At 45.1% G+C, this 15,643-nt stretch overlaps 1 protein-coding gene across 1 annotated transcript in view; it reads right to left on the bottom strand.

The window, feature by feature from the left end:
• Positions 1-15,643, bottom strand: part of ABCC2 (ATP binding cassette subfamily C member 2) — a 71,619-nt gene that overhangs the window by 6,332 nt on the left and 49,644 nt on the right. Inside the window, exons 20-30 of the mRNA XM_055424893.2 lie at positions 15,146-15,266; positions 14,751-14,886; positions 13,665-13,884; positions 13,358-13,512; positions 11,072-11,227; positions 9,508-9,707; positions 7,801-7,927; positions 6,091-6,192; positions 5,434-5,577; positions 4,474-4,632; positions 2,564-2,730 (exon numbers count right to left, since the gene is read on the bottom strand). Coding sequence (XP_055280868.2) covers positions 2,564-2,730; positions 4,474-4,632; positions 5,434-5,577; positions 6,091-6,192; positions 7,801-7,927; positions 9,508-9,707; positions 11,072-11,227; positions 13,358-13,512; positions 13,665-13,884; positions 14,751-14,886; positions 15,146-15,266 — 1,687 coding nt within the window. The remainder of the gene's footprint in view (positions 1-2,563; positions 2,731-4,473; positions 4,633-5,433; positions 5,578-6,090; positions 6,193-7,800; positions 7,928-9,507; positions 9,708-11,071; positions 11,228-13,357; positions 13,513-13,664; positions 13,885-14,750; positions 14,887-15,145; positions 15,267-15,643) is intronic.

Here is a 15,643-nt window from a genome sequence, read left to right as displayed (position 1 = left end):
AGTAGGTTCTCATTAGCTATTTTATACATAGTAGTATATGTATTGGAGAAGGCAATGGCAACCCACTCCAGTGTTCTTGTCTGGAGAATCCCAGGGACGGGGGAGCCCGGTGGGCTTCCGTCTCTGGGGTCGCCCAGAGTCGGACACAACTGAAGCGACTTAGCAGCAGTATATGTATATGTCAATCCCGATCTCCAAATTTATGCCACCTCCCCTTCTCCCCTCATATCCATATGTCCATCCTCTACATCTGTCTCTATTTCTGCTTTGCAAATAAGTTCATCTGTCTTATTTTTCTAGCTTCCACATATAAGTGATAGGTTTTGTGCTGACTTCATTCTGTATGACAGCCTCTGGGTCCATCCACGTCTCTGCAAATTGCACGATTTTGAGGAACATGTATTTTGAATACACCCCAGGAGACTTTCATGTTTAACAAGTTTGGAAAACACTAGCCCAGGACAAGTACCTTGCATTTAACTACAGTGATATCTCAGTACACCAGCAACAATTTCAAAATAAGACAGCTGCCACCAGGACAAGTACCTTGCATTTAACTACAGTGATATCTCAGTACACCAGCAACAATTTCAAAATAAGACAGCTGCCACCAAGCTTGCTTCAGCAGTATTTGACCTGACATCATTACTGTAGGATGACACCACACAAGAATGCCCCAGTGGCATTTCTTAGTGCTCTTAGTAAATCCATTCCTTATTTTACTGTGTAATTCTAGCCTCAAGTCTAATTATTTGTTTGAGGCCTTCTGCCTTGATTGGAGACCATTGCTAATGAACATCTAATGAACACAATTATGTCTTGGTGTGAGATGCAGTGTATGTGGAATTCGAATATGCCTGTAAGATGCAAATAGCTTTAATTTGCTGGAAACCAGTAATGAAGGCTGGACCTCTTACTTACATAAAGAAGCTTTGGGAAATGATGTGGAGGAAATATTCGGGAATTTGCTAATTGTTCTTTCCTGCCATGGCCATTAGGGAACATATTAAACAGGGGGTGGCTAGACTAAAGTTCTGTAATTCCCTGCAAGAAAATTTCTGCAGGAGATGAGAAGTCACCCAAGATGAACTTCCAGTTTTTCTCTATAATGTAAGAACACAGATACTGCAAATCTGTTTACTTAACTTCCCCAAATCCTGCCTGGTTCACTTGGACTTCATAGTAACAGGCTGCTGCTGAGGCATCAATTTGGCCTTTAGCTGATTGATCTCTAGTTTCTGATCAAAGGATTTTAAGTTTCAACACCCGCTACCCCAGATCTGAAAGTAAGGCACTGGTAATGCCATGTGTCTCAGCATGGTCCAAGAAGGGTGGTGTGATTCTGTTCTTGGGCCCTATCAGATCCTGCCAGATGGGCCCCCATGGCCCTGCACACCTCAGGCATTTACTGTGCAGACTTTACTTGTATCATGTCTGTCCTCCCCGTCGCACATAAGTTCTAGGAGGGCGTGGGTATGTCTGGCATTTCCCTCTGTCTTTCAATATGTGTTTGTTGTGTTTTTAATAGGCCTGAAGACCTACCTCAGTTCTGCCAGTTCCCAGATCTGTGGCTGAAGGAGAGCAAACATAGGGTGTTCTCTCCCAGGGCTCATAGGCATTCCCCGGGGCTGCACACTGGAATCACCAGGGGCCCTGGTTCCACTGGTCTGGGGTACAGCCTGGGCACGGGACTTTGCCTAGTGATGCTAGCATGCCGCCTACTAAGAACTCAACCTGCTCGTCATTGCTTCCCCTGCTCTAGTGTGCACACAAATCACCCAGGACTTGCTACAGGGGAGATTCCAGATAGTAGGTCCAGAGTCTGAAATTCTGCATTTACAACAAGCTCCCAAGTGAGGTCAGAGCGGCGGGTCCATTAACTGAGCTTCTGAGCCTTCCCTTCTCTTTTGAGCTTCAGCTGCTAATGGTCTAAGCCCTGCTCACCACCAGGGATGGCAGGAAGACCCACCCTTGAGCTGCTGGCTCTGGCTGAGAATGGACCACCAGTCCGTAGAGGGGAAAAACAGGTTGTCATAGGGGAAATGCCAGGTCAGCTTGTTAGCCAACAGGAACTGTGAAGTGTCAACATGTGTAGAAATGCTTTGAAACAGTAAAAAGCATTGTGAAGCCAAAAGAAGCTTGGTGCTGGGTTATGGTGTTACAAGGACCCTGCAGACTCCACGTCTCCGTCATCCAGGATCAGGGCTTCTGGGCATCCTTTAGCACTCACACCTCCAGCAGTGCCTCACACCACTTGCATCAGACTCTCTGGGGCTGGACCAGGCTTTGGGGATTGTTTTCGGCCTGGGTGTACCTGAGAACCCGCACAAGGGCGGGATCTGCAAACTCACATTTGTAAAGTCTCATGAGGGTTCGTTTATTAACAAAGGTTTTCAAGCACATTCACTTCTGTTTTAATCTTCACAACAGGTTCCTTTTATGCACTAGGAATTGGACCTGGAGAGTGAAAATTCTTTGCCAGGTGCCACCAAGCACGTGCAATAGAAGGAGTACCCCTTGCCGCCTCCACAGCCTGTGGGAGCAGTGGGTTATGAAAGCTTACCTCAGGTTGTCACCACCCTCTGTTACTTCGTAGGACAACCCAGCTTGCAGGCCAGCCACGAAAGATTTGAGGTGAGAGAGCTCCAAGGCCTTCCAAATCTCCTCATCCGAGTAGTTGTTGAAGGGGTCCAGATTCATCCTCAGGCTCCCAGAGAACAGGATGGGGTCCTGCAAGTCAAGGGACCAGGGAGTTACTGGGGCCAGTGTCAGAAAAAGAACCAGGCCTTTGTGGCCAAGAAAGCAGGCAGGACTGGTCTGAGATGGAAAGCTGGTTAGTTAGTGGTCAAGGTTCTTAACGATTTCCCCAATGACAGCTTTGAACTAAACACAGCATTAAGGGGAGTCCTTGGGGGATGTCCCTGGTGGTCCACTGCTAAGACTGCGATCCAATGCAGGGGGGCCTGGGTTTGATCCCTGGTCAGGGAGCTAGATCCCCCATGCTGCAACAAAGATCAAAGATCTTGAGTACTGCAGCTAAGACCTGGTTCAGTTCAGTTCAGTTCAGTCGCTCAGTCGTGTCCGACCCTCCGCGACCCCATGAATCACAGCACGCCAGGCCTCCCTGTCCATCACCAACTCCCGGAGTTCACTCAAACTCATGTCCACAGAGTCGGTGATGCCATACAGCCATCTCATTCTCTGTCGTCCCCTTCTCCTCTCGCCCCCAACCTTTCCTACCATCAGAGTCTTTTCCAGTGAGTCAACTTGTCGCATGAGGTGGCCAAAGTATTGGAGTTTCAGCTTTAGCATCAGTCCTTCCAATGAACACCCAGGATTGATCTCCTCTAGAATGGACTGGTTGGATCTCCTTGCAGTCCAAGGGACTCTCAAGAGTCTTCTCTAACACAATAGTTCAAAAGCATCAATTCTTCAGCAATCAGCTTTCTTCACAGTCCAACTCTCACATCCATACATGACCACGGGAAAAACCATAGCCTTGACTAGACGGACCTTGGTTGGCAAAGTAATGTCTCTGCTTTTTAATATACTATCAAGGTTGGTCATAACTTTCCTTCCAAGGAGTAAGCGTCTTTTAATTTCATGGCTGCAATCAGCATCTGCAGTGATTTTGGTACAGCCGAATAAATAAGTTAAAATATTTATTTGAAAAGAAGTGGAGTCTTGGTTTTGTTTTCATTCTGAAATTCATTTATAGATCTCCAAGTTTGCCTAAGCATCTCTTAAAAAGATGAGAGAAATATCCCATCCCCTCCACACAGATGGAAAACTCATGGTGTGAATGAAGGTGAAGGGAATCAGGGCATGTACAGGAAAGGGTAGTGCAATCACAAGAAAAGAATTTCTTACGCTCTTGAAGAGGCTGCAGAAAAGCGTAACAAAGGGAGCAAACACCAGACCAGCCAAAGCCACCCCCAGACTTGGCTGCAGCGAGCAGAGGCAGACAGGTTCCGATGAGGGCCACACATCCAGAGCCTCCAGGGCATTCTTGTTTGGAAGGGTCCAGAGAGCAAAGCTGCTGGGAAGACTTTCTTGCTGATACACTAACTGTTCCACTTACTGGCAAAAAATTGCTGCAGATTCCCTCCCCTTTCTTGTAACCACATCAGATGCAGAGAATAAAGCTTAATGGTTTCAAGCTTCAGTGGCAAAACTGCTAATGCTGATTGCAAAGGTCCTGCGAACCATGATGGGCTACAGATAATCATCTGCTCCACTTGATTTCTCTTGTGATGCTGCCACCTACTGTTTAGATACTGAGTCAACAAGCATATCACCCCCAAAATGCAAAACTTCTTTTTCCTAAGTTCTGGAAGCAGTATATTTTAGGGAACTAGCTTAGGTATCCCAGGTAGACGACAGAAATGACACTGCTAAATGAACATACATCAAGAAGACGATGCATATGTTTCCTGTGGAACCAGCTGCATGTGAGTACATCCTAGAGTTTACCTGGGGGATGATGGTCAGTTTCTCTCGGAGATCGTGGAGCCCAATGGAAGCAATGTCTACCCCATCAATGGTGATCTGGCCTCCTGCAGCCTCTAGGATTCTGAAGAGGCAGTTTGTCAGGGATGATTTCCCAGCTCCTGTCCGGCCCACCACGCCAATCTGTAAATACAGTTTTTTGCATGTTAGTTTATCGTGTAATTCTTGGGGACAACAATTTAGCCTGGGGCATTCATACTAAAAAGTGGAAAAGACAATGATTAGCTACTGCATCTCTGAAGGTGTTAGACTGATTGTGGTTTTGGTGGGGGGAAAAAAAAGTGCCTAGATGTCAGAAAAGAATGGCCTTTCCATCCTACCCCCTGACTTGTAGCTGGCTGACAGCTACATTGACTACTGGAAATGTACACATCTGTTGTTATAATTATTCCTGGAAATTAATAGATTTTTAAGAATCTTGTTTAGACGCGAGGAGAAGGGAAGGCCTGAGCCTGCCATCAGGTCTGAGAACGTGGACCTAAGCACTGTTGCCCAGACAATTTTTTGGCCCTGTATCAGACCCCAACTCCTCAGAGAACAAGAACACCATACTAGGACATTGCACACCAGAAGGAGAACCAGCCCACTCTCTCTGCAGGGACAACCTCCACACAGGCGTTCCACGAGTTCCTTCCCCAGGTCTCTGCTTCCTGACTTCCCCTCTGTAAGCCTTGAGGCTTATAGGAAATGAGCCCATCTGCCCCAGGAGGAGAGGATGCCGGCTGGGAGGGATGAGCAAGAAAGCCCTCAGGAGCTTAGTAAGTCTGTTTGATCCTGTGTGGATATCCTCCCCTCTAGTGGTAGCACTGTGTCCCTACACCTCAGGGCATCGGAAGTATTCCCACCTTCTCCCTTCAACTGAATGAAGAAATGCTTTTCTGTGTCCACAGGGACTCACCCAGGCCTTTCTCCAGCTCCACCTACCTTCTCCGTGCTCTTAATGTCACAGGTGATCCCTCTCAGTACCAGATCCAGCTCAGGTCGATACCGTACTTGGTAATTGCTAAACTGGATCTCCCCTTTGCTGGGCCAACCTTCTGGAGGCCTCTTATCAGTCACCCATGGTGCCTGGCCAGGAGACAGGAGGAAAGGTGCTTTACATGGTGACAACTCAACAACTCAACAATCCCCCCTAGGATTCATGTCACAGAACACAGTAAGTAGCAGTGTCCCAGCTACTTATGAGCATCTGCTTTGAACAGACTAAACTAGACTGGTTCTTCCAGCCATTTCCTTCTTCAGGGGATCTTCCCGATCCATGGATCTAACCCAGCTCTCCCACGTTGCAGGCAGATTCTTTACCATCTGAGTCACCAGGATGGCTGAGAAGGTTTCTACCTTATTCAGTTAAAGAAACCCTATGCTATGAAGTTGCTCTGCACATGAAGCCACCATTTAACTTGATGCAATCCCAAGACCTGACTTCTCCCAAACCATTACCTATTTCAGGTTTAAAAAAATTAGGTCCTTTCTGTCAGAGCAAGGGCAACTTCCGGAGAACCTTTATGAGCCCGTGTGAAATCTCTAGATTCAGTGAAGATGCACTCTCCTTGTCCCTGGGCTCCTCTGACCCCTCCTTACCTCGTTCTCCACGTTTATGTACTCAGTTATTCGCTCAACAGCCACAATGTTGGTCTCTATTTCTGACGTCATCCTCACGAGCCAGTTCAGGGTTTGTGTGATCTACAGAGAAACCAGAAGATGATCATCTGAGGTTCAAACCAACCCAACTAGTCAAACCACAAGGTCAATCTAGCGCCTCCTCGGTACCTAGCACTAAGCTGGGCTCTACAAGACAGCAAGGCAGTGGATAAGAGCCAGTCCACACCACCTTGGAGGAGGAAATGAGGCCAGTGCATCAAATGGTGGGAGGACAATTGAGTGCTCACCTCTGTGGTGCTCACAGGAAAGCCACCAGGGGCTTGGAGTGGCCTGGGGCCAAAACTGAGGCTAGATAGGCTGGCTGTTAGTGTAATGGCACTCGAACTTGGCTCTCCCACCTGTAAGTCATTAGGGCTTAGGGGTAGCATTCCAATGGGAAAAGCATAAGGAATGACATGGGGTAGGAACAGGCCTTCTGAAAAGCTGCTGCCTTTCTCTGCTCTCAACAACAGCTCGATTGAGAAGCCAACCCTCAAGGTGGTACATCCACATGGACCCTGTCCTCTGTTACCCCAGTAAACTCAAGAGCCTTCCTGCCATTACAGAGATACATCTAACCAACAGGAAGATGGCTGTCATGACCTGGGCCAGAGTCCAGGGCATCTGTGGGTCATTCAGAGGCAAGCTTCTCAGATGCAGTCTTCTTACAGGCAAAAACAAAGGCCTGGCACATACTCTCAGGAATCTTTGTTGAGCACATGGCAGTTAGAGACAGGGAAAGCTCAGGAGGCTGGGGACTAAGGGTAACCACTTGGTGTCGGCTGGACCGTATGAATTGTTGATATCTGAATGATGTTCTTTTGGTTCAGTCTAATAGTTCTCCAACTCTTTGCCCTGTCTGTTCTAGGCTAATAAGCCTAGAATTGAGGGAATGAAAGGGCAGTGGCACAAAGAACCCAGTGATTCTGGTGAATGACAGAGTCCTTTTCCACCATGATCACCTTTGGGTCTTATGGACTCCAACTGAAAACAGCACCATGTAGACCCTGCTGGTGGCTATGCAGACCCCCAAAATATTAGTTCAGAAAGTTTCCACAAAAGATGGCCAAATGACTCATTAAACTTATTAAACTTTTACTGTTTAAAAGTGGTGCTAGCCTCTGTCTTAGGCAGTAAGACATAATGTCTGATATTTATCCCTTAGTCAAGTGGGGGATGCATTACATAGTTCTATTAGACTCTATATTCTTCATTAAAGTGAACTCCAATTATTCTGTGATTTAGCAAAATAAATGTAGAAGTTATTTGTTCAAAAGACTTTCTGGTTACTGCTATATTATAAAAGAAATACTTATTTTTTCTTTTGACTATAATCAAGTAAAGAGGCAAAGAGATGGGAAACTATTAGATTGAATCACATGAGCTTGCTTTCTTAACTCCCCAGGGCAACAAAATATATATCCAGTTTCCAGATGACACTGGCACCTACTTAGAAAGGTTAAGGAGCATGTCCATGGGTTACACCATTAGTAAGAGATGGAGACAGGGTTTGAACCTCAGTCTCTCCTGGTCTATCTGGATCTAAAAAGGAATCCAGGGCATGGACTCCATGGTATACCCTAGACTAATTCTTAAATTAAGAATTTAAGAATAATGCATTAATTCAACCAAACTCCCCACCAGACTCACATTAAGTGCATTGGACAGAACAAAGCCCACAGTGTCCCCATTTAGGTTATTTCTATAAATAACCATCATCAAGGATGCAAAGAAGACGATCAGGTTCCCAATCAGCTCCAGTCGAACTGCAAGCCACCTGGAGGGCAACAGAACCAGAGAAAGAGGTGTCGCTGAGAGGTGTCACCTTCCTTACCTTCCCCAGCAAGCGTGGGGTTCCCAGAACATTCTGGGAGGGCTTGAGTTGGTAGGACTGTCTTCTTAGGAGGTGCCTCAGTTTCACCATGCCATGTTTTCCTAAAGTCTTTTAGATTTTGGATTTTGGACAATAAATTGCATTTTTAAAGATACTGGAAGAGTTTGCTAAACTAAGGGAATCCTATAGTTCAGTGCCTCCCAAACTTGCCAAATCATAAGAATCATCTGGTGGCAATTGTTAAAAATATACAAATTTGGGCCAAAAATTCGTGGACTCTTCCCCAGGAGATTCAGGGAATGACTTTTAGGAATCTGCATTTTAACAAATGTTCCAAATGAGTTCTTTTGATTAGGCATGGTAAACAATGGCATAAAGAATTCATATATAAGGTTAGAAAGAAATCAACACAGGAAGGTTCAATGTACCCTGTCTGATTTCATGATTTTAAAAAGATGGAGAAAAAATAGGAGGTAGAGAGAAATTAGGTATGAGCTGATAACAGAAAGATACATCAGGCTTTGTATATAGAATAGTATACAGATTGATGTAATTTATAAAAACTAACTTTCCCAGTGAAATGTGCTTACCTAAATTTATACAAATAATTCTAGCACATCTACAAATAAATATGAAACATATTTTACAAGGGGCATCCAACAGAAAAATGACTCTTTCCTTCTTGTAAAGTATCTAAGATACAAAATATCTTTGCAATCAAATTTCTGACCTCTTCACGTTCCAAATAATAGCCTGCCCTTCACAGTGCAAGACAGTGTAGAAACCACTCAAGATCTTTCACTTCCTGAAAAAGATCTTCCTCCTCCAACGACACGCCAAGGTCTAATGAAGCTGGAGGAACCAAGACTGCTCAGCCTTTTTGGATTCACCTCACAGGATTTGAGTTTTTAATTTCTGTCATTACTGATTTTACCTAAAATTTTCCAGCTCTCCTCCCTCCAACTTCTGCTTCTTTCCCACCTACAAAAACTGTCCTGCCTATGGACAACCACACATCCACTCTCAGGGAAGCAAAAAGAATGTCTGGTTCACCCAGCACTTAGACAGAATCTGTGTTACAAAATGCTGAGCAGTGTCATGTGACTTCCTCCATAAGTCCATGAGATAGGTTGTGTTCCAGCCATTGTAAAAACAACAAAAATTGAGATTTTCCTGAGGGGTCAAGACAATTCCCCCAGCTTGGGAAGTAGCAGAGCAGATACAGGGACCAATCTGACTCAGAAGCTCATGCTTTCTCCTTTCTTCTCACATGATAGGTGTGTTTGGCCAGAGTGAATTTCACATTTTGGGCCACACCTGCCCTTCCACTGCTGCTGCTAAGTCACTTCAGTCGTGTCCGACTCTGTGCGACCCCATAGACGGCAGCCCATGAGGCTCCCCCGTCCCTGGGAATCTCCAGGCAAGAACACTGGAGTGGGTTGCCATTTCCTCCCACAGTTAACGTCAAATGCGCAGAACTCCAAAGCACACATATCTAGGTGAATATCTGGGGGCAGTCTCACCTGTTGGAGGTAATCCAAGAAAAGACACATTTCTGGTTGGTGTCAATCGCTGTCTCACTTTGCTTTAGAAATCTCTGCTGGTGCTCAAAGGCGCGGATAACAGACAAACCTGACACAGTCTCACTGAAGTGAGAGTAGATTGGGGACCTGGTGACAGAGTCCAGTCGTCTCAACTGGCGGGAAGTAGCCACGTAAAATATCTGGACCCAAAAAAGTGAAGAATCTGTCACACAATCACATCACATATGCTGTTACCTCTTCCCTCGTGGCCGTGACCAACACTCATTACTTTGAGGCCAGAGCCTACATATGAACAAGAGGCAGCTCTGATCTGGTCTCTCACTAGAGGAGAGATGAGAGAGGCTCAGAGGAAGAGGATGATGCGAGGATCTGGGGTTGGTGGGGAACAGGGGAGCATGGGAGCAAGACACTATGCCACAGCCCTAGAGGCTGGAATATTCCAAGGAGCTAAGGAGCTTTGTCAGCCTAATCCATATGCTCCCAAGAATCTGCACGTATTTCTAAATGACAGTAGTGAGAAAAATGGTCTTTTTAATTTTTTTTTTTTTTTGAGAAAAATGGTCTCTAAAGGGATAAATGCAGCTGGGGAACAAGGGGTTCGGAAAGGAGAGATGGGCAATAACTGGTAAAGGTATGCTGATGCGTGCATGCTAAGATGCTTCAGTCATGTCTGACTCTTTGTGACCCCATGGACTGTAGCCTGCCAGGCTCCTCTGTCCATGGAATTCTCCAGGCAAGAATACTGGAGTGGGTAGCCATTCCCTTCTCCAGGGGATCCAACCCCCCCTGGGTCTCCTGAATTGGGGGTGAATTCTTTACTGTCTGAGCCACCAGGGAAGCCCAGAGGATTTGTTGAAATTAGGGAAGAGCTAGGCACGGGAGAGTCAGAATTCAAAATGTTATACATGGAAGTTTCCTCAAATGTCCTGCCTCTTATTTGTTGGTTTGTTTCTAACAGAGATGACAATGTACCTGAGGAACTCAACACAAAGCCCAGCAGTGTCAACCTACCAAAGGCACAAGGCTGCCCTTCACTGAAGGGCTTCAGGATTATCTTCTCAAGGTGATCAATTTATCCCAAAGGTAGCTGCTGGGACAAGAATTCTCTCTACAGCTTCCTTCCCCTCATTCCCTCCCCTTATTACAGGCATGGAGCCCCTTCTACTTGCTCTACTTTTCCTTGAGGCTTGGCTATCAAATGACTTGTGCCCTCAAGACCACACTGGAATTGAGCCTGAACCCCAGCCACCCACCGCCCTGCCACAGACGCCCAGTGAAAGGAGAACTGCCCTGAAGTAAAAAGAGACTGGGCTCCTGCTGAGGGACATCTCCAAGTAGATCAACCTAAGCCGACCAAGGAAGCAGCCTTAGAGTACCTCTTCTAGAAGCCACCAACAACTTCACCGTCGTGAAGATGGTATGTTAATATCTGACTCAATGACAAGATGTCTGGGACGGGGGAATGACTAGCCATAAACACAAGAGAAGAACTTAAGCTTTTATGAGTAGAGAAGAAGGGAAACCTAGCCATTTGCAAACCTACCTGAACAGACACATAAATGATGCCTAGAGGAATGATGATGACGATGAAGATGGGAGTGGCCAGGCAGATCATGACCAGGGTGCTGATGATGCCCAGGAAGCACAAGACCCAGGTGCGCAGGGACATGGGGAGGGTGTCGTCCACCGTGGAGATGTCCTAGGGGCGCAGGAGGGGTGGCGGGATCGTCAAGTCCTGGGGCGTTTACGCCTTTTCAGCCGCGGCAGGGAATTTGCTTAGTCACATCAGAATGCAAATAACTGCCCAGGGTTCAAGGAAAAAAGAAACCCTCACCAACTATTAGTTCTGTGAAGATTACTTTTGACCCTTAACTGGAACAAATTCTCCATCCTTCCTTCCTCCCCTACTTTCATCTCCTCTTAAGGACTCAGCCACCTGCTCCAGAGGACCCAGAATCTAATTCTCCTTTATGGTCTGAGCCACCTCCCTCACAAAACTCACTATATAATTAATTAATGATAGTTTCCTTTTTCCCATGTTCCAAATAAATAATGATATGTATTATTATATATAATATATATTTATAAAATGTACATATGATTTATTATCTATGTTTAACATATATATATTACTATACATATATACATATTATATATAAATAATTATATGTGTATATACATAATTAATCTTCTGAAAAAGAAAACACAGAGAACTTATATTGAGTTACTTAGGCAACAGTCATATTTTGTTGTTTTTTCATGAAAAAGGAAACTATCATTAATTGTATGCTGAGTTTCATGGTGGAGGAGACTCAGACCATAAAGGAGAGTTAGATCCCAGGTCCTCTGGAGCCGACGGCTGATCCTTTAAGAAGAGATGGAGGTAGGGGAGGAAGGAAGGATGGAGAATCTATGCCAGTTAACGGTAAAAAGTAATCTGCACAGAACTGATAGTGAGAACTTCTGTTTTTCTCTCAACCCTGGACACAGTTATGAGGAGGGCATGGAAACCCACTCCAGTATTCTTGCCTGGAGAATCCCCATGGACAGAGAAGCATGATGGGCTACAGTTCATAGGGACACAGCTGAAGTGAATGAGCATGCATAATACATATATATATTACAACATCGGAAAAGAGTGTGCAGTCTTTGCAAAATTCCTGTGAGAAATCTTCCCATCCAAAATTATATCCTTTTTAAGGCTCTATTAAAGAGCAGAAAGCCCATGTAAATTGTCTCTAATGACATCATGCCCGCCATTCTTATTGCAGAGGAAGGTGACAAGTGGGGGCCAGCCCACTTTTGAAGCAGTCGCCATGTCCCCAAAACCTGGCTGTAGGCTGGGAGCTAGACTTTCTGTGTCCCCTACAAGACCAAACACATAAGGGCTCAGAGTTGCTAAGACATTATTAAAAATGTGCGCCCTCTTCTACAAACAGAAGTTTGAAAATTCTGTTGGTGATAGTTGAATATTACTCTGAATTGTCTGGTTTCCTCTGTTTCTGAAATTTCCATCTCATATTCATTAAGAATCAATGAGTTCAGACTGGTCCATGGTAGAGAGCCATCTATGACCATTGCATTTATCGAGCATCTCAATCCCCAGTACAGTCCTTGGCTCATAGAAGGTACCCAATAAATGTTGAATGAACAAATGCTAAGGGTTCTAGAATCTGCAGCTGATGGAGACAGTGTTCCAGAACTTCATTAAAATCACAAGATTCTAAAATCCAGACCTCCTTTACTTATTTGTAAAGCATTAAAGATGGGAGTTTCAGGACTGGAAGCAGCAACCAAGCAAAGGGTTGTCCCGCTATCACTTTCACTCTGCCCCAACCAGTGGCTCTGCTCTCACTTCTGTTTTCCCTGCAGAGGAGTCCTTCACATCCTGCTTCCAGGGCCACTGGCCCACCCCACCCCCAACATCTCTCTAACTTCTGCCACTAAATTTCGCCTTTTCTGACATTTCCCGCCCTCGGCCATCCAGATGCAGCTGGCGCCTCTTTCTCCTGTCACTCTTTCATTCACCCGGAATGCCACTGTGCGCATTGTTGTTCGTGGTTTTCCCATATTCTATCATCATCCTTTATTTCCTTGGCCATCTCCCTCACTCGCTGGTGACCTACTTAAAGGGCCACAGTGGTTCATCCCTGTATCCCCAGGACCCTTAGTACCACACACAAGGTATTCCAGAAACATCTGCATGCTGAGTGGGACCAAAGAAGTGGAACTACCCAGTGTTGTCTAGGGGAAAATGAGAATTCTTTCCCTGTCAGAAACAGAAATATCCTCAGCCATAAATGCGTCTTACAGCCCTTGAGATACTTACACCAGAAAACCTGTTCACTATCCGACCTATTGGTGTTGTGTCAAAAAAACTCATGGGTGCTCGAAGGATATTGTTCAGCAGTTGCTTGTGGAGGATGTTTGATGCATGGTTGCAACCATAGACACTCCAGATATTTGCTATGAACACGAAGAAACCTAGAAATGGAAGCAGTGTAGTCAGCACCATGCACAGGGACCCCTGAAGACTTGTGCCAGGGACACAATGGCAAACGCTTTCCCCAGTCGAAGCAAAGTAAGTGGACCTGATAGACTGCCCCAGGGACAGCTATTGTAGCCATCACACATACCTTGTGCTACTCCCAGAGCTCCATAGACGCCGACTCTCAGGTCCCTCTGAGAGGATGGATAGTTGGTGCCATTGTATTTTTTAGAGTCACTGGTCCAAGCACTGAGCCAGAGGTTTGATCCAATAAAAGCCACATAATAGATCACAAATGCCAAGAGGATGAAGACTATCGAGCACCATCCTATTGCTTGTAGGTATTTCAGGTAGACGGTGAACTTCACCTGCAAAGCCCCCACCCTCAGTGTGAGTAGGATTCCTAGGGGCATTTTGGGTTTCCCTGATGGCTCAGATGGTAAAGAATCTGCCTGCAATGCAGGAGACCCGGATTCCATCCCTGAGTTGGGAAGATCCCTTGAAGAATGGAATGGCAGCCCATTCCAGGATTCTTGCCTGGATAATCTCATGGAGAGAGGAGCCTGGCAGGCTACAGTCAATGGGGTCGCAAAGAGTCAGGCACAACTAAGCAACTAACACACACTGTTGACTTTTGGTGAGGAATTACCAGAATATTAATCATGGAGGAATGCAGTGCTTTGGAAAAGTGGATAGCAGGTAGCAAAATTTGGTAAGGGATCACATTTCTATGGGCAAGATAAAAATCAGTGCTGAAATATAATGCAGGGTAAATAACCATCAGATCATTAATGAACTTCTAGATGAAATTAAGAGGACCAGATATAAAAACAGAGTGGGACAGATAGGGCTGTACCACAGACCTTGTTTTATTAACGTTTAAGACCTTAAATTGAAGAGCTTGGTCTTAAGTTTTATTAATTTGAACTGTGTGCTATGAGCTTGATAGATTGGTATTCTCTGGCTCCCAGAATTGCATCTCATTTTTGTTGCTTTCACTACGTGAAGTGTGGTATGAAGATATTCACAGGACATGTGTCATTCTTCATGAAAGTATGATTTGATAAAGAGCCTAGAGCCTCTGCTAACATTTCAATGATAAATTTAAAGACTGGCAGAGCACGTAAGACATATTCCTCTATAGATATGTATCCAAATCATCAAACTTAAAAATATTCAAATCCCAAGCCTTCTATCACCTCTAATTTGTGGTACTTTTTACTGTGGCAGTCACCTTTCCAGTTTGTACAAATTCCTTCTTAATGAGTTTTTGTCCTCTCACTGGTTCTTCCTCTTCCTTCAGGATATTCGCATTTCGAATTTTCAAGGAGTCTTTTAAGGACTTCAGACGCCTGCTACTGGACCTAGATCTGAAAGAGTGAGAGGGGCAGTTTTCCTTCCAAGTGTCTTCTTGGAAGCAGGTGTCACAGTCGTTCTGTTTGCATCACAGTGCACTTCAAAGCAGATGATCATAGGGGAAACACCACCCCAACCCTAACTCCCCATGCTCAGAAACAAAAGGAGAGCTGGGAGCATCCATGTGGATACTCAGGGGAAAAAAGAGAAAAAGAGAATGATCAAGGGAAACTATGGAAGTAATGGGGGCTGCCAGCTGAACAGATGACCAACCTGCGGCTCAGCGTTCGATGAAGATCGTTCTCTCTTTTCATGGACAAGGAGGCCACACCCTCTGGGATTTCCTCCACACTGGGCACAAGCCCACAGTCATCATCTTCACTGTCCTCATTGACTAGGAGACACATCAAAGGTTAGGGAGAGAGTTGCATAGAGCTGTCATAGCCCCATGAACAAGGAGAGAAGTCTTTTCTGATCTTGTTGGCCTTTACAAGAGATCTCAGATGTACATACAGGTTGGAGTCTTTTACTCCAGAAATACTATTTATTAGGGCATCTCTTTGAGAAATAGCAGAATAAAGGAAACACGAGTTAATATTTCACTGGAAGAGAAAAGGCAAAAAGGAGGATATTTCTAGAAACTTCTAAGTTCCTTTGGCGCAGGAAAGAACTTTTAAGGATTATAGGAGACAAACAGTAGAGTCATAATCCCCAGAACTGACTAAAAAGGTGAGTGCAAATTTAAAATGTTCTGCTTGAAATTCAAATAAT

The sequence above is a fragment of the Moschus berezovskii genome, chromosome 12 (genome assembly GCF_049115385.1).
Source record: "Moschus berezovskii isolate FMDL1 chromosome 12, NW_MosBer_1.0, whole genome shotgun sequence".
In the NCBI taxonomy this organism is placed as follows: Eukaryota; Metazoa; Chordata; class Mammalia; order Artiodactyla; family Moschidae; genus Moschus; species Moschus berezovskii.
This window is presented reverse-complemented; position numbering and strand designations above follow the sequence as displayed.